The following is a 25,687-nucleotide window of genomic DNA, read 5'->3' on the forward strand; positions in this document are numbered from 1 at the left end:
TTTCAGAGTCTGTTTGACTTTGTTAGATCACTCATTGCTAGAACTCATCATCTCAGTACATCAAGCAGTGACATAAAAACAGTAATGTATTTGCTTTCATAACTTTCTCTCTTCCATATGCATTCCTCTTTTCTCTCCACTTGAAGTCTTCAATCAGTACTGAAGGACCAAAGAATAAAGAAGAGGTGGGACTGAATTACCAGCTAGCATTTTTTACTACCAGAATAAAGCAGTAGCTTATTGTTCTAACTGCATTAGAATTAATAAAAAATTTCTTATAAATGCCCTTAGATTATCTCATTAAAAGTACACTTAAATTAAAAAAAAAAAATACATGGAATGAATTTTTTTTTTCTTTTTTAAGAGTCGAAAACGGTTGCTTAACTCAAACCCACACCTCCTCCCCTATACCTGGGACAAGACTAGAACCCAGGCCCTTCAAGGCCCATCCTGATCTGTGGCTCCCATATGTCTCATTCTTTACCTGCAAGAGTAGGGTGGCCTATCTCTGTTTGACAGAGATAAAGGAGTATACTCTGTGAGGGATATTACTTCTCTGTGCATATAAAGACAGTAAGGGAAAAAAAGACAGGCAGGTAGAAAAATGTCACAAGTGTAATATGAATTGGAGTACAATATGAAGTACAAAAAAAAAAAAAAAAAAGACCAGTATTAACTTTTAGCAGAGACTACAAATCAACGAGTTTAGTCCTTTGAGAATTCTCTATTATTCAAACATTTCCCAATTCATCATAAAGGTAATATATGTACTTATCTGAATTTATTTCCAATCTAAACTTTCCATACCAAGTGCCTAGGTTATCATGCTTAGAACCAACTACCTATAGATTTCATTATGTTTTAAGTGGGGTATGATTTCTATAGATAGAGTACAGTGGATCAGAGTTCTTCTTAATTTAGTGTAGTAAAACTATACAACTAAAAAACCTCCAAAACCCAAAAAACTATACAACTACAGACTTAAATAGCTAGAATGCCTGACTTTCATTTTCAAGTCCTAAATTGGAAGAAAGACTGCTATGCTCCATTCTCTTATAAAATGCTTAATCAATTTGTGATTTTGGAATAATTTAAATTTGTAGTGACTGGGGTTATGTGGGTAGGTGTGTAAGAGACATTGAAGTTGGCTCAAGATGGAGCAGGATTCAGGGCTGTTGTATATAAGATCGCTATGAGTCACAAACGACTTGATGACACTTAATAAGTGGCTCTAATCTGTTCTCTATGAAATGGAAACTCATGCATATATACATATAAATGTGCTCAGAGCTCTCCAAGACACTTTACAAAGACCTTTTAATGCTACTCTCTAGTATCTAAAGGGAGAAGAATCTTACACATAAACAATTTAGGATTCGAATTCCATATTAGAGAGCTCTGGTGGCCTCGTGGTAAGGAGTTGCGCTGGCAACCCAAAGGTATATCCACCAATTGCTCTGTGGAAGAAAGATGGGCAATCTCCTCCTGTGCAATTTACTGCCTCTGAAGACTCACTGGACGGTCAGATAGGGGTTGGTTCTGACTCAATGGTACACAATAATTCCCTATTAGGGAGCTCTGGTGGCTTAGTGGTAAGGAGTTGTACTGCAAACCCAAAGGTACTCAGTTTGAATCTACCAGCTGCTTCATGGAGAATGTTGGGCAATCTCTTCCTGTGCAATTTACTGTCTCCAAAAACCTGCTGGAGGGTCAGCTCTCAGTGGTTCCAACTCATCAGTACATGATGATAACAACATTCCATATTACTTACCTATATCGCTCTTCCTGCAAAGCCTGCATTATTAAGGAATAATCCCTCTGATAATGTTCCTTGAGTGTCTCAAAGGATTCCTCTAGTCTGGCTTGGGTTTCCCGGATCTCCTGGATTTCATGTAGCAGTGCATCAAACCCTGAGCTCTGCATGTCTAGGGTGTTTGTTTTGGAGCTGGATGCTCCTACAGCGATGCCCCCAGTGGTGCTGTTGGCTCCCACTGAGCCTGATGTGGCACTAGAACAATCTTCCTCACTACCATATTTTGGGCTTGACTGAAAGTTCGAAATCACTCCCAAAGTCTTCCCCCCATCTTCCACTTGTCCTTCCTCTAAAGAGTCCTTCAGGTTTGAGATGTTGTCTGCACTACCAAATTTATTCCGAATCAATGAGGCAATCTCTCTGGGTTTTGACACCACAGCTCCTGCTGCTGAGTGGGTGGCCTGAGAGAAGCTGGAAAGTCCACCTTTGACACTGTCTACCACACCTTCACTGAAGCCAGTCACCTTGGCTCCCACATCCTTCAGACCCTGGTGCATGTCCCTGAAGACATCCTTTGGCTGCCGTGGGATCCCATTCTGCTCCACCTCCCGGAGCTTCCGGTGGTAGTGCTCAAGCTTCTTTTGTAGCTGAAGGATGGTCTGGGAAGATTTCTGGTTCTTCTTCTCAAAGACCTGCTTGATGCGAGCAGCCTGCTGCTTGTCTGCACTGTTGGCAAGTTTCAAGTACTCAGCAACGTTGTCATCCCGAGCTGTCTGGGCAATCTTGATCTGCTCTGTGAGTTTTAGGATCTTCTGCTGCAGGTGGGCAATAGCAGCCTTTGTGCGCTGAGGGTCTGGTGTTCCATCCACAGAATCTGCATGGATGCTGCCATCGGTACTAGAGGCCACTGCACTAGAAGTCTGTGCAAGACTGCTTACTTCCAATCGCTCAATCTAGCAAAAACAAAACAAGAGGCAGATGTTAGAAGGATACCCCTTTCTTGAATTAGTGGACTAAAATATATTAAAAAAACTACCTACCCAGATCTTTGTACAAGTGGGTCTGTATTTTCTATCTTATATATCCCTCTTGGTTACTATTCTGTTAGTTATACTTTGCTTTAAACAAAAGAGATAAATGAAAAACATACATACAAAATAAAAACTGAGGTATTCTTTTTAGTAAGATTCACTACACTATTATTTTAAATAACAGTGCTTCTCTAGGGTTTTAAAACATATATTTACAAACATTCTTTACACATACTTTTGTTTAGATGACCATCTATGTAAAACCAGTGTATGATTAAATTTATTAGTAGGACAATAAATTTGACATTTACATGTCATTGTTATTCTGGTCCACAATGCAGAGATTATGGCCATCCTAAAGTGCTGGCAAGAACAAGTATCTTTTATGGACTAGATTTTTTTTTTAAATCTTATTTTAATCATAGTGCCCTTTAATTTTTTTTTTATTTTATACTGGTTTATTTACAAAGTTTGACTACATTATTTTTTCACACCAGATAGTTCCCATTTCCTTCACCTTCCCTTCCTCCACACATCAAATTGTGCAACCCTTCATATACCCTTTTATCTAAATCATGCCAAGGCTGATGAAATTTTCCAAGCTAACAAGGATACCTAAAAGCTGAGTAAGAAAGGTAAGGCACTGTTGGAAGTGTCAAGGGTGGATAAGGCATGTTCTTGAAAACGAAAAAAAAAACAAAAAAAAACAAAAAAACAAAAACCAAACAACAAAAAACAAAAAAACAAACCCTCATATAAATTGCTTGAAATTATTACACGTGCACATACATATACACATTGATATCACACACAACTTCCCCCTCAAAAAAATCCCCTCATATTACAACTGTGACAAATTTGGCAAGAGAATTTAAATACTCATGGACAGAGACAATAAAAGCAAAGTAATTAAACAAGCCAACAATGAAATTCAGGCTTCTTGAAGCTAAAATTTTTTCAGTAATAGTCAGTGAAGATTATGCCAGGGAAGGGACTCCAAAGTACACACACTATCCTTTCTTTGCATGGATGACCATGACCAATTATTCAAAGGAGCTGAGGAAAAAGATAAGCTGTACAGTTTTGAAAGTTTAAGCTATTACCTCTCAGGCAAGGTTGGGGAAGAGTTAAAGGAATTGTTATTTCAGAAGGAAAAACAAACAGCTTCAAGGAAAGTGTCCTCAGCTATGAAGTGTGGTGGAGAATTATGAGTCTGAGCAGAAGGTTTTAGAAGCTACTCCTGTTGAACATTAAGATGATAATTAAATACTTAAATTAGTGGGAAAATGAATTTAATTAGTTTGTTTACAAAGTCTGTATACATTGTGTTTCATAAAATCATTCCCATGCATTGTTTTATAAAATTAATCACCACTGGACCTTGCCCATTATTACCCTGTATTTTCACCCAGATCCTGTCCCATTTCCTTCCCCCACTTCTTCCACTTATCAATCTGTGCAACACTGTGATTTTGCCCCTACCCTCCTCCCACCGTTTCTCCCCACAGGTCCTCCACACATGTTTTACTAGTTATCCTTCTATTTTTACAGTAATGGTCTTATGTAGTATTTGTCCTTGAAATAGAGTTTAAAAAATTTTAATAATTAAAAAACTATACAGGAGTTGATGACTATTTGTAATAAGTAGCTTGTCTATTTGCCACATTGAATAATTTGGAGCTGCTGTGACGCTGAACACTGCATCTTGTTATGTGCCATCGAGTCCCATGCGACTCATAGCGACCTTATATACAACAGCCCTAAACTCTGCTCTGTCCTGTGCCAATCACACTGTCTCCGATACACCCATCCCGATTACCCCAGTCACTGAATCAATCCACCTCATAGAGGGCCTTCCCCTCCTGCGCCGTCCCTCCACCCTCCCAAGCATGATGTCCCTCTCCAAGGACTGGTCCCTCCTTGCAACATATCCGAAGTATGTCAGATGAAGCCCCAGGATCCTTGCCTCCAAGGAGCCACCAGGTTTAACCCTCTCCAGAATGAATCTGTTTGTTTTCTTAGCAGTCCATGGTACGCTCAATACTCTTCTCCAGCACCACAGCTCAAAGGCATCAATTCTCCTTCTATCCTTCCTGGTCATTGTTCAACTCTCTGATGCATAAGTGATTGCGAAGCCCATGGCCTGTATCAGATGTGCCTTAGTCTCCAGAAAGACACCACTGCTCTTTAGTACTTTGGAGAGGTCCCTAACAGCAGACATTCCCATCACAATACATCTTTTAATTTCCTGGCTGCTAGTGCCGAGAGTGTAGACTGTGGAGCCAAGCAAACTAAAGCTGTGAACAATTTCAATCTCTTCACCATCCATCCTGATGCTGCCAATTGGTCCAGAGGTGAGAATCTTTGTCTTCTTGATATTGAGCCTCAATCCATATTGCCATAGTATGTCAAATAACATAATGGTTACCCATCATGCATAGTGTCTGAGGAGGTTCATGATCGATTCAGGTTTGGAAGCAGGAGTGGCATCCACTTCCTAAACTACATGCCTCTGAAAACTCTATAAACTCTATCAACATAAAGAAATGATGTTAATTATAGAACAAAGTTCAGGTCTTTTGTTCATAGGATTGCTAAGAGTTGTATCTGACTTGACCCTTAACCACTGCTAACTGAGACTAATGTTATATTTTGGAGGAACATTCTTCTACTTTGTAAATCACTCTCTGTCAATTTGCTGTACTGAGGTAACTGGGGTTTGCTGTGATGCAGAACCTTTTGCCATAATGGTTTCCCAACATAAACAGTGTTTGTTGGGGCTCCCAGTTGTAAAACAGGTTTGGAAGTAGGAGTGGCATCCAATTCCTAAACCACATGCCTATGGAAACTCTATGAACTTGGAGAAACAACTATCATTATAGAAAGGCATTAGGTCTTTTGTTCATAGAGTTGCTTTAAGTCGTGCTCAACTTGACAGCAACCAACCACAACAACATCCAGGAGTTTGGGAGTTAGCACATTAACAGTTTGTGACACTTCCTCCTTCAGTTGTTCATCTTATGGGGCTTGATAACAAGCAGTAAAATGGCCAGAGAAAGGCAGCAGGAGAGAAGAGCCACAGTTTCAGAAAACCAGGTTGACAAGAGTTGCAACAGGAACTCCTACCACCCACTTTTTTCAGTACTCAGTCTTCTATGTTATGCAAGTTTCCATTGTTGGATTTTCTCCTTGTATAAGATTTCATGAACAATGTGGAACTTTATATCCCAAAGTACCATCTCACTTCTCCATTTTGCCTTTTCCCCTTTGTGGGAAAGGAGCAGAGAATGGTGGTGTGTGGGAAAGAAACATTTGAGATTCTAATGTGTTAGGTCCTGAACATAGGCTATCCCTAAGCATGCCCAGAAGCCCTATACATACTTTATTATCTATTTTACACATGAGATAAGGTTAAATAATTTGCCCAACTTCCAAGTGCTAGTTAGGGCGCAGAACTCAAATTCAAATCTCTATTTAACTGCAAAGCCTGTGCTCAGTTTTCCTCAAAATCTGTTGTGTAGCTCAGACAAAAAAGGAATTAAGTTATTAAGCACAAACGTAAAAGGTGTTTGCTATTCTGCAAAAACAAATCCAACAGCTGGCATTTTAACTATAGTATATGACTCTGATCATATGCTTAAGAACTCTAAATCTATTACAGTATAAAAGGAAAAGAATTATGATGAACATCATAGATCCAAGACTACAACTGTGAACGTGTTCCAGTTCCCCCTCAGATTCTTTGATATTAAGATAAATACATAACATAGAGCTAAAGATGTGATTACATATGAAAATTACTTATGAACTATGACTCTGGGAAGATCACTGTTGATCTTACTCTGAAGAGGCTGACACAGGGGCTAGAATACAAATTTGTATGCATTTCTAAAAAATGAGGAAAAAGAAACCACAACAATCTTTTAAATAGAATTATTTGAAATTTATCAATATAATATTATTTTCTACACAATAATTAAAGACACAAACCCGAGTGTCTTTGTTCTAATTTCTGTCTTCCTTAGGCTTGTCAAAGCAAGAGTGTGACCTCCCAGCATACGGCTCCCATTTAGAAACAGAAACATGGTCGTAATTGTATAGAAGACAGAACTCACTGCCTCCAGTCTCCTAAGAAACTAAACCACAGCTTTTTTAACAGGTAGGAAGGCTGTTTATTATCTGAAAACTTGAGTAACACAGGAGCCCCTTCTAATATGAGCAGGCATTATCCATACAAAGGAGAAGAGGAGAGGAGAAAGGAAGAAAGAAGGAAAGACAGAGAGGGCTTGAACAACAGGGTGAGGGTGGGAGAGTAAGCACTCTTCTGTTTTAGCTTACCCCATGCTCTATGGATGGTGTGAATACTTAATACTTGGAGGATTTGACTGATCTGTGAGTGATAGTGAATAAACCAATGAAATGTGGTTGGCTAACTTCAATAACCTTTGCTGGCGAATTAGACTCTACAGATAAAACATGATAGAATTAGCTAACTCTTTCACTCCTTATCCTAACCTAACAACTGTTGAATCAATTCTGATGCACAGTGACTCTCCCATCAGTTTTCTGTGGCTGTAAATTTTTATGGGAGAAGACTGCTCATTTTTCTCCTAAGGAGCAGCTGGTGATTCAAAGTCTTGACCTTGCAGTCACTTACGAAACATGTTAAGCATTATACCACTTGAGTTCCTTTACTCAAGGCACACCAAAATGGCAAATGCGAAAAGCAAAATTTAAAAACCTTTTGAGAATAATTTAGAAAATAATAAAGGATCTGCTCAAGACTTGCATCAAAAGATAAAAATCAGAAAAGAAAAATACCCTTCACAAAAGCGAATCACAGATTAAATATGTGGGAGTATATCTAACCAGAAACACAAAGGATCTATTCAAAGAAAATTACGAAACATTACTACAAGAAACAAAGAGAGACCTGGAGAAGTGGAAGAATATCCCTTGCTCATGGATAGGATGACTCAATATTGTGAAAACGGCAATACTACCAAAGGCATTTATACGTTCAACACAATACCAATACAAATACCAATCCCATTCTTAAACAAGATTCTTTAATCTGAATACACTTGGTGTAATAGTAAAGAATAGATTCTGGCTCAAATCTGACTTTGCCACTTATCAGCTACCTGACTTTTAAAAGGTTCTTAAACCTACAACCAGGAGAGGATAAAATAGATGAACGAGACCTTCTAAAAATTCTTTTGCATATCCAGAAACTTCTCAAACAGGGTAAAAACGGAAGCCACAGACTGGGAAAAAATATTTGGTAATGGCATATAGGATAAGGGACTTACATCTAGGATTTATAAAATACTTGAGCACCAGAACAAGATAAGTAACCCAACTGAAAAATGGGCACAGGATATGAACAGACACTTCACCAAAGAAGACATTCAGATGGCAAACACACACATGAAGAAATATTCAAAATCCCTATCTCTAAGAGAGATGCAAATCAAAACAATTATGAGATACTATCTCACCCCAGTAAGAATAGCAAAATTTAACAGAACAGCAAACAGCAAATGCTGGCGAGGCTGCAGAGAAACTGGAACCCTTATTCACTGTTGGTGGGAGTGTAAAATGGTGCAACCACCACTGGAAGGCAGAATGGTGCTTTCTCAAAAAGTTGGAAGTAGAAATACCATTTGATCCAGCAATTCCACTATTGGGAATACACCCCCAGAACTGCCACCCGAGCAGATATATGCTTACCCATATTTATTGTGGCTTTGTTTATGATAACAATGAGTTGGAAGCAACCCAAGTGCCCATCAACAAATGAATGGATAGAGAAGCTTTGGTATAGTCATACAATGGAATACTATGCTACATTGAAAAACAAGGAACTCATGAAATAGTATACAAAATGGGTGACCCTGGAGGACATTATTTATACTGAGTGAACTATCTCAGGCACAAAAGGACAAATACTGCATAGTGCCACTGTTGTAAAGTGGGACTGACATTGGCGTTGGGGGATTCTAAGGGGGATAAATAATATATATGCATTGAAACAAATGAGGGAGAGCACTACTGAGGAGGAATATATGATTAGGTATAATTGTCATGACAAGAGTCCAGAATGAAACCTACATAGTGGAGTGGACTAGGGGAGAAGGGGAGGAATTAACTGTATGACAATGAAAGAATTATTATTATTATTATTTTTTTTTACTTGTCAAAGAGAAAAAGTGTACTGGGGGGAGGGGTATACAGGGAGGAAAGTGTAGAACAATGAATGAATGGAAATTTAAAAAAATTCAGATGCTGGGAAAAAAAAATTACAATCCTAAAGCTGTAAATATCATGCATGTTAACTGCAAAGGAAGAATCAAAAGGCATATGGAAAAAAAAATCACCTATCAGCTCATGTGAGACTCATTTTCACACTGTGATGTATGCAAAAATAGATTTTTAAAGAACATTCAGGTGATACTATTTTTATTTTAATCTCTTTGTGTTTTCTACTTGGTATTTGCATCATAAGCTAGATTTAATATATTTTTGCCAATAAAAAATATAAAACATTTCCAAAAAAAAGGTAATCTCTGTATGCATTAGTAAAAATGGGGATAATATTAATGACCACTGCTATGAGTGAAGAAAAAACATGTTAATAAACACAAAATGCTTAGAACAGTGCCTGGCAGAGTAAGTTTTACCGTCTATGTTCTTTATAAGCTGTTGTTTCTTCTTGTTGTAAGCTGTTGTTGTAATCAAACTGCTAATTCATCTCAATGAGGGTGTTTCTCTCTTATACGGACTCTCTAGTTTTTCCATGCATGACATGATGTCTTTTTCCAAGAACTGACGCCTTCTGACAACATGCCCAATGTGAGACAAAGTTTCACCATTCTTGCCTCCAAGGAGCACTTTGGCTGCATTTCTGTAAGACAGATGTTTATTCTTTAGGCAGTCTACGGGATATTCAATATACTGCACCAACACTACAATGCAAAGGCATGGATTCTTCTTTGGTCTTTGTGATTCACTGTCCAACTTTCAAGTGCATATGAAGCAGCTGAAAATACCACAGCTTAAGTCAGGTGCACCTCGGCCTTTAGGCTGACATCCTTGCTCTGTAGTACTTTAATGAGGCCCTTAGCAGCAGATCTGTCTAATGTGACACATTATCTGATTTCTTAAGGGTTGCCTCTATGGATCCAAATAAAATTAGAAATTGTTGACAAGATCAATCTTTCCAAATCTTGACGCTGTCTTACTACTGGTCTAACTGTGAGGATTTTACTTATTAATTTTTTTAATGTTGAGATGTAATGCATCCTGAAGTCTTCATTAAGTGTTCTGAGTAAGTCCTCTTCACTTTCAGCAAGCAAAGGAGTGTCATCTGCATAATGAAAAGTTGTTGATAAATCGTCCTCTGGTTCTGATGCTACATTCTTCTTCATACCGTTCAGCTTCTCAGATTGTTTGCTCAACATATAGATTGCGTATGTAATTGTGAAAGGATACAATCCTGACACATACCTTTCCTGATTCTAAACTATGCAGTATCCCCTTATTCTGTTCAAATGGTTGCTTCTTGATTAATTTACAAGCTTCTTATGAGCATATTTAAGTGTTCTGAAATTCCCCTTCTGTGTTATCCATAATTTATTATGGTTCACACAGTCAAATGCCTTTGCATAGTCAATAAAACACAAGTAAACTTCTGGTATTCTCTGCTTTCAGCCAAGATCCATCAGACATCAGCAACGATATCCTTCATTCTATGGCCCTTATGAATCTAATCTGAATTTCTGGCAGTTTTTCACTGGCTGCTCTAGTTGTTTTTAATGATTTCATGTTTTTAATTTTCATGTGTTATCAATTATATTGCTTGATAATTTCTACAATGTTTGGATCACTTTTTGGAATTGGCACATTGTGGATTTCTGTAAGTTGGCTGCAACACTTAGAGATTGGATTCTATCTTCTAATTGGCCTCAAACAAGAAGATGCTCGCAATGGTTTTCAGGTTCTTTTTTTTAAAATTTATTATTAATTTCAATGAAAATTTATACACTTTGGATTTCCAGTCAGTCATTGTTGCACTTTTTTCCCCTCCAACACTCCCCCCCACCCTCTTGGAAAAGTAAAATTCTTTCATTGCTTTACAATCCCTCCCCTAGGTCCACTCCACCATGCAGCCTTCGCTCTGGACTCCTGTCATGACAAAAATACCTAATCACACATCCCTTTTAAACAGTTTTCTCCCTCATCTGTTTCAATGCAGTATACATTATTGAACCCATCTTTCTCAGTCTCCCCCTCAACCCCGAGGTCAGTCCTGTTTTACAACAGTGGCATCATGAAGTATTTGTCCTTTCGTGACTGAGATACTTCACTCAGCATAATGTCGTCCAGGGTCACCCATTTTGAATAATATTGCATGAGTTCCTTGTTTTCAATGCAGTGTAGTATTCTATTGTCTGAATATACCACAGCTTCTCTATTCATTCGTTTGTTGAAGTGCACTTAGGTTGTTTACAACTCCTTGCTATTGTGAACAAAGCCACAATAAACATGGGTGTGCATTTATCTGCTTGGATGTCAGTTATGGTCTCTTTGGGGTATATTCCCAGTAGCCGAATTGCTGGATAAAATGGTATCTCTATTTGCAACTTTTTGAGAAAGCGCCATACCTCCTTCCACAGTGGTTGCACCATTTTACCCTCCTACCAACAGTAAATAAGGGTTCCAGTTTCTCCACAGCCTCGCCAGCATTTGTTGTTTGTTGTTCTGTTAAATTTTGCTATTCTTACTGGGGTGAGATGGTATCTCACAGTTGTTTTGATTTGCATCTCTCTTAGAGTTAGGAATTTTTAACATTTTTTCATGTGCTTGTTAGCCATCTGAATGTCTTCTTTGGCGAAGTGTCTGTTCATATCCTGTACCCATTTTTTTTTTTTATTTACCTTTATCTTCTTGTGGTGCTCAAGTATTTTATAAATTCTGGATATAAGTCCCTTATCTGATATGTCATTACCAAATACTTTTCCCCCCAGTCTCTGGCTTCCCCTTTTACCCTGTTGGAGAAGTTTTTGGATGTGCATAGGGATTTGATTCTTAGAAGATCCCATTCATCTACTTTATCTTTTCCTGGTTATAGGTCAGGTTCTTTTTTATACATCCTTTTCTTCCCCACCTGCAAGATTTTGCTGAGACAGTAGAAGAGAAAAAATTCTAGCCTTAGCAGTTATACTCTGGGTTTAAATTTTGTGTCACGTTCTCAAGGCCTGACTTTGCTAACAGCTTCTCCATACTCCACACATGCTAAAACAGAAAGAAAGCCTCCTAATATGAATGCTTTGTGTATGAAGTTCTGGTGATGTAGTCCATAGAGAGTTGTGTTGCTAACCTAAAGTCTGACCCTCTCAAGTGGCCTGAATCCACTAGTTCCTCCATGGGAGACATAAGAGCATCTTTTTTCTGTGTGACTTACAGCCTTTCAAAGCTGCTAGAGGGTCAGCAATGAGTAGTACAGGAAGTTATTTAAAGGCTTATCTTGGAGATACTTTGGGTTTCATTTCAGAACATAACAGAGTAAAAATCACAATAAAGTGCATATACATAATGTAATAATGTGGAAACTATGTACCAGTCTCTCTTGTTGTTGTGCACATTATGCTGAGAGGTAGAAGACTACAAGTCAAAAGAGATTAACTTCTATCATCTTCAGCCTGTAAGCACTTTCTCTAGGTACAAAATCAAGCGTTATAGTCCAAAAAATCTAGCTTTTCCAATCGTGACAAAAGCTCTCTTGCTTGATAAATTTTGTACTGACTGGAGTGCTTCCGTAAAGTTTCTTAGCTCACTTTTTGACATTTTATACATAGACAGAACTCTGGCTATACAGAACAGAAAAAAACAAATGATGTATAAGGAATATAAGGAAAGTTGCACTATTCAACATAAACAATTTCAAACAGTTCATGCATGCTGAGGTAAGACTGCCAAGTCAACAAGTTAAGAATATCAAAGGAGGGACATCTGGAACATCTGGAAGACAAAACTGATATTTTCCAAGTTTAAAATTTTACTTTCATTAAGAGGGAAAATAAATTAGTAAAAAAAATTATCACAAGACATTAGAATGAAGTATGTTACTAACCTGAAACAATATAAATCTGCTAATGTGGGCTAAAATGTCTATTTTTTTTAAGCATGTACAAAATAACAAAAGGAAAAGGTAACACTGGAACAAGTGTTACTGCTGAGGAATTAAAAACGTGTATTAAACCCAGGTATTTATATGTTATAAAAAAGCTTGACTTAAAATTGCCATCAATGAATTCTTCCTTAAGCTAATTCCAAATAAAAATATTTTTATGTCAGAAATCTCATTAACACCAAGTTTTCTAAGTCTGAGTTCAACAGTATTTATTTAAGCAGTATTTGATAAAATTTGAAAGCAATGAAAACTTTGAAAAGTTCCATAAGATCCGTGACAGTCTGGCTATGCCTGCACTGGCAGTTTGCAGGAAGAATTCGGAGGGGTAGTCTATATTATAATTCCCCCAATTACCTTTGAGGGTGCAATTCCTCTTCTTGTTCTTAAAATGATCTTAAGAATGTGTAATAACAACACACACTTGCTTCTGAAATGATCTCCAAATGTATAACTCCAGTCTGTATATTTTGCTTACTCTAGCTCTACTGCTGTTAGTCTGACTGACTTACAGCTGACCCTCCAGTGGGTTTTCAGAGGCAGTAAATCACATGGGAGGAGACTATTTTTCTTCCTCGGAGCAGCTGTTTGATTCAAATTGTGTGCTTTTGGTTTGGCAGCACAACTTCTTACCCACAAGGCCTCCAGAGCTCAATATATCCAACTATTTTCTCAACTCAAAATCCTACTTGGATGTGATAAACCATTTCAAGTTTATTATACACAAAGCTGAGTTCTTAATATCCTCTAAACCTGTACTTTGTGTGGTCTTTCCTGTCTCAGCTAATGGTTACTTCATCTTTTCATCTGCTAAGAACCAATGCCTTGAATTTTTCATTCTTTTTCATATACCATATCCATGAAAAAGCAGCACTGATTATATAGCTGCTAACACATATGGTAGGATACCAATTAAATGCTAGTTATAGACACTCTTCTAAATCCTTTTAAATGTTTTAGTAAATTTTTAAATTATGATGACAACACAATTAGATGAATATTATTATCTCCACTTATAACCAAGAAAAAAAAACGGAGGCATTTTAAGTAAACCGTTCAAGATAATAAAGTAAAGAAGTAACACAGCCAATGTCGGGAACGAGATAGCTTGGTTATTAATAAATGTGTTGTTACTACTCTGTTCTCTATCGGGAACAGATACCTGAAGGCCTCATCTGTAGGGAGTTGTGTTGCCAACCCAAAGACTGAGAGCCTCTCTGGGGGTCTGAATCTGGGGAAAGATAGATACAATCCTGTGCAATTTACTGTTTTGAAAACTCAGTGGCAGGTCAGTTATGAGAAGGTTTTAGGCACTGGATTTGAGTTTTGAGTATGTTCACTATGTTGTCCCAGAACATGTCGGGGCTCAGCTTGCTAAACAGATCCAAAATCTGACACCTTTTCCCTACTGCCACTCTCATCCAAGGCATTAACTTTTACCTGGATTATTGCAACAGTCTCCTGTTACTGCAATAATTTCCTTAGAATCAATTTCCCACAAAGCAGCTAAATTCACCCTTCAAAGACATTCTTACCTAAAACTCTCCAATGCTTAAAGCTGCCTTATTTTTTTTTTTTAAATAATAGTTTGCTTCTTCAGTACTGTGTTGGCTATTTCAGATCTTTTGTCTTTCCACATAAATTTTATTTATACCAATATGAAAAATTACTTATTGTGATTTCAAATGGAATTGCATGGAATTTACAGACTGAATTGGAAGAAACGACACATTCCCACCAATACTGCATTTTCTGATCTATGAACACGAAATAACTCTCTTTTATTTAGATAATCTTTGGTTTTTCCATCTTTTATATTTAATGTAGTTAACTGCCACAAAGTCTGAGAATTCAAGAATTATTTTATATGTTACTTTAGAGGGATATAAATAAGGTAAACTTTGGTGGAATAACCCCCAAAACCCTAAAGTTTTGCCCTCTAATCCTGCCAACAGACACTTCTATTCATCTGCCTCTCACCAGAAGTCCTGCTGTCATGTACTTCACGAGTGGGCTTCTTATCCTCTGAATGTACACTACACCTCTACAATATTCCCTCCTCTCCTAGAAGACAAGAGAGAGCTACTGGTCATTAGTGAGAAATGAGCTGTCTAAGAAGCCTGATGAAGCATTCCATATTTTTTCATCTGCTCATTTCTGTAAAATGCTTGTCTGTCAGATACTATTCTAAATCTGAGTATTCAAACTAAGATTAGGAAGAAGGATTGGTTATCCACTTGCAAAATAACAGGCCTCTGAAAACCCTATGCACAATAGAGAACATTTAGACTAGCCGACTTGGCAAATGAGGTTGAGACCTCAAATATGGAAAAGCTGGCACAGGATAGAGCAGGTTTCAGGCTAATGCACATAAGGTCACTATGAGTCGCAAACAACTCGATGGCACATAACAACAACAACAGCAACAACAAGAAGAAGCCTGATAATGGCAAGCCGCATGACTTATGTGATACCCATGTAGAAAAAGGGAATGGAACTAACATCTACTGTGTATCTGCTACTGTGTGCTTGATATTCAACCACATGATCTCATGAATTTGATGAAGTAGGCATTTGTCCTCATTTTCCAAATGAAAAATGGTTAGCAGGTAAACTTAAGTCCAATTCTGGGCTGTTTGTTGGATCTTTAAGAGTTCAATTTCAATGATTACAAGTGATGGGAAGAGAGAGGAAGTGGGGGAGTAAAAATTAAAACTAGATAAGTTGGCCGAAGGAAAAGGTAATATACAATAAAGAACTGATTCAATATTGTAATTAATCAATCACAATTAATGCTATAAAACATGTGTGAATGAGTGAATGAAACATCAGTATAATTTAGAAACTTTCAAATAATATTTTTTAATTTTAAAAAAAGAATAATTCTAGTATTACTTAATTACCTGCAACTGACCAAAAGTATACTTTTAGAGAACTTTATTTAAACAGAAGGAAGGGATAGTTTATTCTCGCATTCTTGATAAAACCTTCAAAACATCAAGTTTCTGTTCATTTAACAACATCATCATCATCATCTTTGGGTAGACATACTCTAGACTTTCTTCCACAGCTGCTGTTTTGTATATCAGAAAAAGCACATACACCTGTAAACAGGCTGTAAATGCTTGTTCTGTATACTCTCATATTTTGAGTAACGTATTTTAAAAGTTAGTGTTGTTAGGTTCTGTTGAGCACAACTTATAGTGACTATATGAACAACAGATCTGAATCTTGTCCTACCTTGTGCTATTCTCATCATCTTTGATACACTTGAGCCCACTGTTGCAGTCACTGTCCATCCATGCCAATGGATGTCTTCCTCTCTTTTGCTGACCCTCTACCTTTCTAAGCATTTTGTCCACTTTCAAAGAACAGCCTTGCCGAAAACAGCCAAAATATGAGAGATGAAGCTTCACCAAATTTGCCTCCAAGGATCACTCTGGCTGCACTTTCCCACAACATACCTTGTTTGTTCTTTCGGCAGTCCATGGGATATTCAGTATTCTCCTACACCACCACAACTCAAAGACATCAATTCTTCTGTCATCCTTACTCACTATCTAGTGCACAGTAAATAACTGAAAAGACCACTGCTTGAATTAGTAACAACTTGATCTTCATACTGGTATCCCTGCTCATCAATATTTTGGAGAGGTACCTGACAGCAGACTTGCTCAAAGCAAGACATCTCCTGATCTCCTGGTACCAAAGCTGTTGATTTGTTGACCCAAGTCAGATAAAAATCATTGACAATTTCAATCCTTTCTCCATCTGTCATGATTTTTCCTACTGGTCCAGAGGCATGATAAATGACCTGCACTCCTATATCTCATCATGTTTAGGTTTGCTTGGATTTTTTCCATTTAAAATTTCTAAGTATAATATGCAGAAAAGTTATCAGAAATACAACACTGGGATATAATTCATTTATACTTTCAAATGAAAATGGGAAAATGGATTCAAAAGTATCAAATGAACTACACTGAAAAAGAGCTTAAATTTGTAACTGGTATGAATTTCAGAGGATAGTTCATTGTGTCTTAGGCTTTAAATATAAAAGTATTAGTTATTCCTAATGTGTCACTGAACGGTGGAGTTAACTTGTTCAGTTGTAACCAAAGGGCTGGAGATTTCATACCCTGGAGGATAGGTCTCTAGGAATCTACTTTTAAAATACTATTCAACAATCACACAAAGCAACTCTACTCTGACACACATGTGATCTTTTTAAGTTGGAGCTGCCTTGATGGAATAAGTTACTAGTACTGGTAACTCCTAAAAGGAATAACAAATTGGTGAAGTTTAGACTCAAAGGGATGATAGATTTAATGATAGCAGCATTATCTAAGATTAAAAAAGGGGGGAATCCAACGACTTAAAGACTTCTGAATCATCTTATTTCATTTGTGTTGTTTATGTGTTATCTAGTAGAAATCAATTCAAAGTTGGCCCTCCAGCAGACTCTGAGAGGCTGTTAATTGCATGGGACAAGATTACCTTTCTCCCATACAGCAACTGGTGAGTTAGAACGACACACCTAGTCTTCTGAATGCTGCTATTGTTCAGTACCATCAGGTTGGCTGTGACTCATAACAACCCTATGAACAACAAATTTGAACCTTGCCCTATCCTGCACCATTCTTAAGATTGGGCATGCTCAGGTTCACTGTGGTAGTCACTGTGTCAATCCAGCTCTTTGAAGGTCTTCCTCTTTTCTCTGACCCTCTATCTTTTCCAGAATGACTGATGTATCTCTCCAAGGTCTCATCCCTCCCAAAACATATGCCCAAAGTAACAGAGACTACATTTTACCATCCTTACCTCTAAGGAGCATTTTGGTTGCACTTCTTTTTTTTTAAATTTTATTTTATTATTTTTGTGTGTAGTGTCAAATCAGATCTGACTGGTACAGGAGGTGATTGTCCCTTCTTCTCCAGCAGAGCATCTGGTGGATTAGAACTACACACCTCTGGGATTGCAGTGCAGCTTCTTGCCACTAGGTGGTTGCACTTCTTTTAGAAGTGTGCTTGCTCTTTTGGCTGTCCTTGAGATATTCAATACTTTTCATCAACATCACAACTCAAAGGCATTGATTTTTTTTTTTGTCTTCCTCATTCATCGCCCAACCTTCAGATGCACATAAAGCAATTGAAAATACCATGGCTTGGATCAGAGGCACCAAATTAAACTGACACCTTTGCTCTTTAAACTTTGGAGAGATCTTTGACAGGTTATCCCAATGCAATATTTCTTTTGATTTCTTGACTGCTGCTACCATGGGTGTTAATTGTAGATTCAAGGTCCAGTGGCGAGGATTTTTGTTCTCTTGATGTTGGAATGTAATCCACATTCAAGGCTGTAGTCTTTGATCTTCTGCAGTATGTGCTTCAAGCTTTCTTCACTTCCTGCAAGCAAGGTTGTGTCATCTGCATAACACAGGTTGTTAATGAGTCTTCTTTCAATTTTGATGCCACATTCTTGTTCATATAGTCCAAGCTTCTCTAATTATTTGTTCAGCAGACTGAATAGGTATGGAGAATGGATACAGCTTTTCTGATTCTAAACCATTATTTATGCCACTGCATGGTTCAAAATTGGGAAGGGTGTACGCCAGGGATGCATCCTGTCTCCATACCTTTTCAACATGTATGCAGAGCAGATTATCCGAGAAGCTGGGCTCTATGAGGAGAATTGTGGCATCAGGATTGGTGGAAGATCTATTAACAATCTGTGTTATGCAGATGACACAACCCTGCTTGCTGAAACTGAGGAGGACCTCATGCACTTGCTGCGAAGGGTCAGGGACTGCAGCCTTCCATATGGACTGAGGCTCAATGTCAAAAAGACAAAGATTCTCACCACTGGACCAATTGGCAGCGTCAGGATGGATGGCGAAGAGATTGAGATTGTTCACAGCTTCAGTTTGCTCGGCTCCACAGTCAACACTCTTGGCACCAGCAGTCAGGAAATCAAAAAGCGTATCGCGATGGGAAAGTCTGCTGTTAGGGACCTCTCTAAAGTACTCAGGAGCAACGGTGTCTCTCTGGAGACTAAGGTGCACCTGATACAGGCCATGGTATTTGCAATCGCTTGTTATGCATCAGAGAGTTGGACAATGACTAGGGAGGACAGAAGGAGAGTGGATGCTTTTGAGCTGTGGTGCTGGAGAAGAGTACTGAATGTACCATGGACTTCCAGGAAAACAAACAGATTCATCTTGGAGAGGATTAAACCAAGCTACTCCTTGGAGGCAAGGATTCTGGGGCTTCGTCTGACATACTTTGGACATGTTGCCAGGAGGGACGGGTCCTTGGAGAGGGACATCATGCTTGGGAGGGTGGAGGGACAGCGCAGGAGGGGAAGACCCTCTATAAGATGGATTGATTCGGTGACTAGGGTAATCGGGATGGGTGTATCAGAGGCAGTGCGGTTGGCGCAGGATAGAGCAGGGTTTAGGGCTGTTGTGCATAGGGTCGCTATGAGTCGAAGACGACTCGACGGCACATAACAACAACAACAACAACAACATTCTTCTGTTCTGTTCAGAAAAACAGCTTCTTGGTCTATGCATAGGTTTCACACAGAGTACAATTAAATATTCTGGGATGCTCATTTTTCTCAATGTTATCCATACTTATTTAGGATCCACACAGTCAGATGTCTTTGCATTAACAATAAAACACTTAAGTAAACATTTTTTTTCTGCTTTCAGCCAGATCCACCTGATACCAGCAATGCTATCCCTTGTGCCATGTTGTTGTTAGATGATGTAAAATCATTAACAACCCTATGAATCTGAATCCTGCCCTATCCTGTGCCAACCTCACAATCTATGGCACAGTTGAGCTCACTGCTGCAGTCACTGTGCCAGTCCATCTGGTTGGGGTTCTTCCTTTCTTTTGCTGTACCACCACTGTTACAAGCATGATGTCCTTCTCCAAGGAATAGCCTCTCCTAGCAACAAGTCCAGAGTATGTAAGATAAAGCTTTGCCGTGTGCCATGGTCTCTTCTATATCAAGCATGGATTTCTGGCAGTTCCTTGTTGATGTACTATTCCAGCCACTTTTGGATAATCCACAGCAAGATTTTCCATACTTGTTATGTTACTGATATTATTTGATAATTTCCACATTCTGTTTGGATCAACTTTTTTTGGAATGGGAACGAGTATGGAACTCTTCCAGTTAGTGATCATGTCTTCCATATTTGTTGTCAGAGACTGGTAAGCATGTCCAATATTGCATCCATTTCCTGAAATACCTCAATTAGTACTCTATCATTTTTTTTTTTTGGTCAATATCTTCAGGGCAGCTTGAACTTCTTCCTTCAGTACTATTGGTTCTCGATCACATGCCCATAAGGAGTTGATGGTCTCTTGGTTTTGACTACTCAATGAGCTCTTCAATATCTTTTACCAGAAACAGCCAATCTGGTTTCTGTGTAGACTGTGTGTATAGTTGTCATTTACGGTTTTTAAAAAATGTATTTGCAATGAAGTTATTAGTTTTATAAAATTCTATCATTTTATCTCTACTCTCATTTCTGTCATCAAGGCCATACTTTGCAACTACCATTCCTTCTTTTTTTGTTTCCAACTTTTGCATTCCAATCACCAATTATTATTAATGCATCACAATTGCATGTTCCATCAATTTCAGGCTGCAAACAGTGGTAGACACCCTCAGTTTTTTCCATCTTTGGCTTTAGTAATTGGTCCTTATATCCAAATAATAGTTGTAGTAACTGGACTTCCTTGTATGTGTATGGATAGTACCCTATCACTCATAGCACTGTACTGAAGGATAGATATTGAAATGTTCTTTTTGAAGATGAATCCCACACTATTCCTCTTCAGTTCATCATTTTTGCCATAGCAGATTATGCTAGATATAGATTATGACTGTCTGATTAAAAATGGACAATACATGACCATCTCAAGTCTCTAATGTCTAGGATGTGGATCTTGATGCATTCCATTATTTAAATTTCCAAGTTTCCCAGGTTCACTCTTTGTACATTTTGTGCTCCAGTGATTAATGGGTGTTTGCAGCAATTTCTTCTCATTTTGAGCCTTGCCACATCGGCAAATCAAGGTCCTTCAGTAGATGAACGCTTTACTCCATCCAAGTAAGTGGGTAGTCTGGAGTTTGAGGAGGCAGTTCTTCTCTAGTTGCATTTTGAGTGCTTTCCAACCTGAGGGGCTAATCTTCTGGCATTATATACAACAATGTTCCTCTGTTTTCCAAAGGGTTTTTGAAGGCCCATCATTTCAGAAGTGAATGGTCAGGCCTGGTTCTCAGTCTGTTTTAGTCTGTAAGCTCCACTGAAATCTGTCCACTGTATGTGACCCTGCTGTTCTTTGAAATGCTGATGCCACAGTTTCCAGCATAACTGCAATACATAAACCACCATGGTGTGGCAAATTGATAGACATGTGGTAGTCTTCTGAACAGACAAGTGTATAAGTTATGCTTCTGAAGGAATTATTAAATGGGGGGAAGAAACGTTGCAGAACACTGCATGGATTCTGGAATTACTACCACTAGAGAATGGGGAGAAAAAAACAAAAAAGGAGACACAGAGAAGATGGCCAACTATGGATGTCAGTTCTTCTCCTGTTTTGGCAAACTCCTTCACATGCTATGGTGACTGTAAGATTTCAGTCAAAGTTCTGATAATTAACCAATAAAGTGCCATAAAAAGTAGAAAACATACCCCGAGAGAATGTGAACTGAGGCACAAACTGAGATATGCATATCAAAGTCCATAGCAGCATTATTCCCCATCGCCAGAACTTGGAGACAGCCCAAATGTCCAAACACAAATAAATGGACTAAGAAATTATGGCACATTCACACAATGGAATACTATGCAGTATGCAGGAGCAATGATTTTATAAATTATTACCTAACTTGGGAGCGACTAGAGAGCATTATCCTGAGTGAACTAACTCAGACTCACAAGGACAAACAGTGTATAAAACCATTAGAATGAGTATAAGGATCCGAGAGAGGTGGGAGAAGTTGGAAATAGAGGGATGTGAATGTGCAGGGGAGGGATTAATCATGGGGGTGTACAGTTTGATGGGGGTGGAATGAGGGAAATGGAAAGAATTTTTTCTTAAAAACAATGTATTCTATAAATAAACTAATAGAAAATTTTAAAAAGTAGCAAGCTTATTAAAAGAAGATAGAAAGAATATACTGAGTCACTATTTGAAAGGAATTGGCAGACACAGAAGAATTTCATGAAACAAGATATAAGCAAGAGCCTATGGTGATGAAGGAAGAAGTTCAGGCTGCTTTGAAGGAAATGGCAAAAAATAAGGCCCCAGGAATATATGGTATACCAACTGACGTATTTCAGCTAACAGATGCTGCCCTGGATGTGCCAAGAAGTCTGGAGAACAACCATTTGGCCAACTGATTGGAAGACATCTATATTTGTTCCCATTCCAAAGAAGGGTGACCCAACAGAGTGTGTAAACTATAGAACAATATAATTGATTTCACATGCAAGCAAGATTCTACTGAAGATTATCCAAAAACGACAGCACATCAGCAAAGAACTGCCAGAAGTCCAGGCTGGGTTTAGAAGGGGTCGTGGTACTAGGGATAGTGTAGCTGATGGTAGATGGATCTTAGCTGAAAGCAGGGAATACCAGAAGAATGTCTATTTGTGTTTCATTGATTATGCAAAAGCTTTTGAAAGTATGGATCATAACGAACTGTGGCTGACAGTGAGAAGAATGGGAATCCCAAAACACTTGATTGTGCTAATGTGAAACCTATACTCGGACCAAGAGGCAGTCATCAGAACAGAGCAAGGAAACACTACATGGTTCAAAATTGGGAAGGGTGTACGCCAGGGATGTGTCCTTTCTCCATACCTTGTCAACCTGTATGCAGAACAGATTATCCAAGAGGCTGGGCTCTATGAGAAGTGTGGCGTCAGGATTGGTGGAAGATCTATCAACAATCTGTGTTATGCAGATGACACAACCCTGTTTGCTGAAACTGAGGAGGACCTGAAGCACTTGCTGCAGAAGGTCAAGGACTGCAGCCTTCAATATGAACTGAGGCTCAATATCAAGAAGACAAAGATTCTCACCACTGGACCTACTGGCAGCATCAGGATGGATGGTGAAGAGGTTGAGATTGTTCATTGCTTTAGTTTGCTTGGCTCCACAGTCAACACTCTTGGCACCAGCAGCCAGGAAATTAAAAGACATATTGCAATGGGAAAGTCTGCTGTTAGGGACCTCTTCAAAGTACTGAAGAGTAATGGTGTCACTCTGGAGACTAAGGTGCATCTGATACAGGCTATGGTCTTTGCAATCACTTGTTATGCGTCAGAGAGTTGGACAATGACTAGGGAGGATAGAAGAAGAATTGATGCCTTTGAGCTGTGGTGCTGGAGAAGGGTACTGAGAGTACCATGGACTGCTAGGAAAACAGATTCATCCTAGAGAGGGTTAAACCAGGCTGCTCCTTTGAGGCAAGGATTCTGGGGCTTTGTCTGACATACTTTGGACATGTTGTAAGGAGGGACCAGTCCTTGGAGAGGGACATCCTTTTTGGGAAGGTGGAAGGATGGTACAGGAGGGGAAGACCCTCTATGAGGTGGATTGATTCAGTGACTGGGGTAATCGAGATGGGTGTGAGGAAGGCAGAGCAATTGGTACAGGATACATATGAGTCACAAGCGACTCGACACCACATAACAACAGCAACAACAGAAAACATAAAGAAAGGATATCATGATCTCTTACACATGTCTGTTAGTTTATCATACATAAGTTTGATGCTGAAAGCTGTAACAGTAGTATTTAAAATACCAGTGGTAGACCTCATAGTAGGTTTTGGGGAGATTCTAGACTGAGAAACTAGGACGAAAAAGCCCAGTGATCTACTGCAAAAAATTAGCTAATGAAAACTTTAAGAAGCTTAACACAGCAGTGTTTGACTTGCTTTCATCAGGAGGTTATCAGTTGCTAGAAGAAGACATCATGTGCCAATAAGGGTATGAAAGAGGAAATGGAATAAAAGCTGCAATGATGTAGTCAAACATTAACATTCTCTATAGGCATAATGGTTTTGTCTAGTTCATAGACGGTGATATGGGATGATGCAGAACCAAGTAACAGTTTGTTGTTTTATAAAAGGTAGCCATAAGCTGGAGTTGACCTGATGGCAGTTAACAACATCTAGGTATCTGTAGGGTAAAATAAAAAAGAAAAGAAAAAAGAAGATAACCTAGAGATTAAACGGGAACGATATTTGGGGAAGCAAATCATGGTATGATGGCACTAAGGACTACTGGAAAAAAGAATGAAAAAAAACCCCCAAACAAATCCTAAATCAAACTCACTACCATCAAGTTGATTCTACTAGAACTGCCCCACAGGGCTTCCTAGGGCATAAATCTTTACGGCAGCATAATTCCTCATTTGTCTCTCACAGAGTGGCAGATATTTTGGCTAGTGGCCATGGTCTTTGTAATTACTTGCTATTCATCAGAGAGCTAGCTGAACAATGACTAGGGATGTCAGAAGGAGAGTTGATGCCTTTGAGTTTTGGTGCTGGAGAAGAGTACTGAATGCTAAGAGAACAAACAAGCTCATCCTGGAGAGAGTGAAGCCAGGCTACTCCTTGGAGGCAAGGATTCTGAAGCTCCGTCTGACATACTCTGGACATGTTGCAGGAAGGGACCAGTCCTTGGAGAGGGACGTCATGCTTGGGAGGGTGGATGGACAGCACAGAAGGGGAAGGCCCTCGATGAGATGGATTGATTAAGTCACTGGGGTAATGGGGATAGGCGTGTTGGAGTCACAGGCAACTACTTGATGGCACACAACAACAACAATCTAATACTTAATCTGTTGTGCCACCAAGAAATTGTAGAAAAGATTGTGGCCTCTAATAGCTATTCTGCAAAATATTTCATTTTTTAAATGTAAACTACCAAATAAAGATGTAATCTCTGTTCTCAAGGAAAACATGATCTAGAGGGGGGACATGGAAATAATCAACTGAAATACAGGTCCAATTAAGTAACATGTAGATAAAAAAGCAAAGTACTTCTCTGTAACTTAATGAGCTATACACTCAGAAGGGAAAAAAAAGAGAGAATAAAGATGTTTTGATAGAGAAGGTATAAGGAAAAGGCATATTGGGCTCACAGTCCAGCCTGAGCAAATGCCAAGAAAAGAAACCACAACAGTATCTTTTAGATAACTATGGCACAGGCAAGGGCTGTGGGAGATGGGCTGCCAAGGAAGATCTAGTACTACTTTAGAATCAATTCCAAGGATACTGCTCAAAGGTACCCAAAGATGACAGATATCCTCTGGAATCTAAACTTGTAGACTTAAATGGTTACCTTGCAATATAAAAATCTTCATGTCCCAAAACAAACATGATAAATCCTATTAATATTACCTCATATTTTCAACAAATTACACAATACTCATATATCTCTACTGTTATTCATAACTCTCTCTGAGACCACTCATCCTATTTGATCTACCCGCTGTCCCTTAATTTAATTGTAGTTCTTCTTTTTATGAAATTCTAAGTTGTCTGATGATAAAAATTATTTTAATTTCCTACAACAACTCTTAAAACAACTAGAAAAAAAACATGGTGCATGAAGTTTTATCTCATTAGGCCCCAGATCTTCCTTTTCAGCTTCCTCTATTCTAGTAACAC

The 25,687-nt window shown here is 38.6% G+C and overlaps 1 protein-coding gene across 2 annotated transcripts in view; it reads right to left on the reverse strand.

The window, feature by feature from the left end:
• The window catches only part of TMCC1 (transmembrane and coiled-coil domain family 1), a 172,738-nt gene that overhangs the window by 22,723 nt on the left and 124,328 nt on the right, over nt 1-25,687 (reverse strand). For both annotated transcript variants that reach the window (XM_006901041.1, XM_006901042.1), the window contains exon 2: nt 1,772-2,706. In XM_006901041.1, coding sequence (XP_006901103.1) covers nt 1,772-2,706 — 935 coding nt within the window. The remainder of the gene's footprint in view (nt 1-1,771; nt 2,707-25,687) is intronic.

Source organism: Elephantulus edwardii, unplaced genomic scaffold, assembly GCF_000299155.1.
Source record: "Elephantulus edwardii isolate Elephantulus edwardi_28Jun2011 unplaced genomic scaffold, EleEdw1.0 scaffold00306, whole genome shotgun sequence".
Classification (NCBI taxonomy): domain Eukaryota; kingdom Metazoa; phylum Chordata; class Mammalia; order Macroscelidea; family Macroscelididae; genus Elephantulus; species Elephantulus edwardii.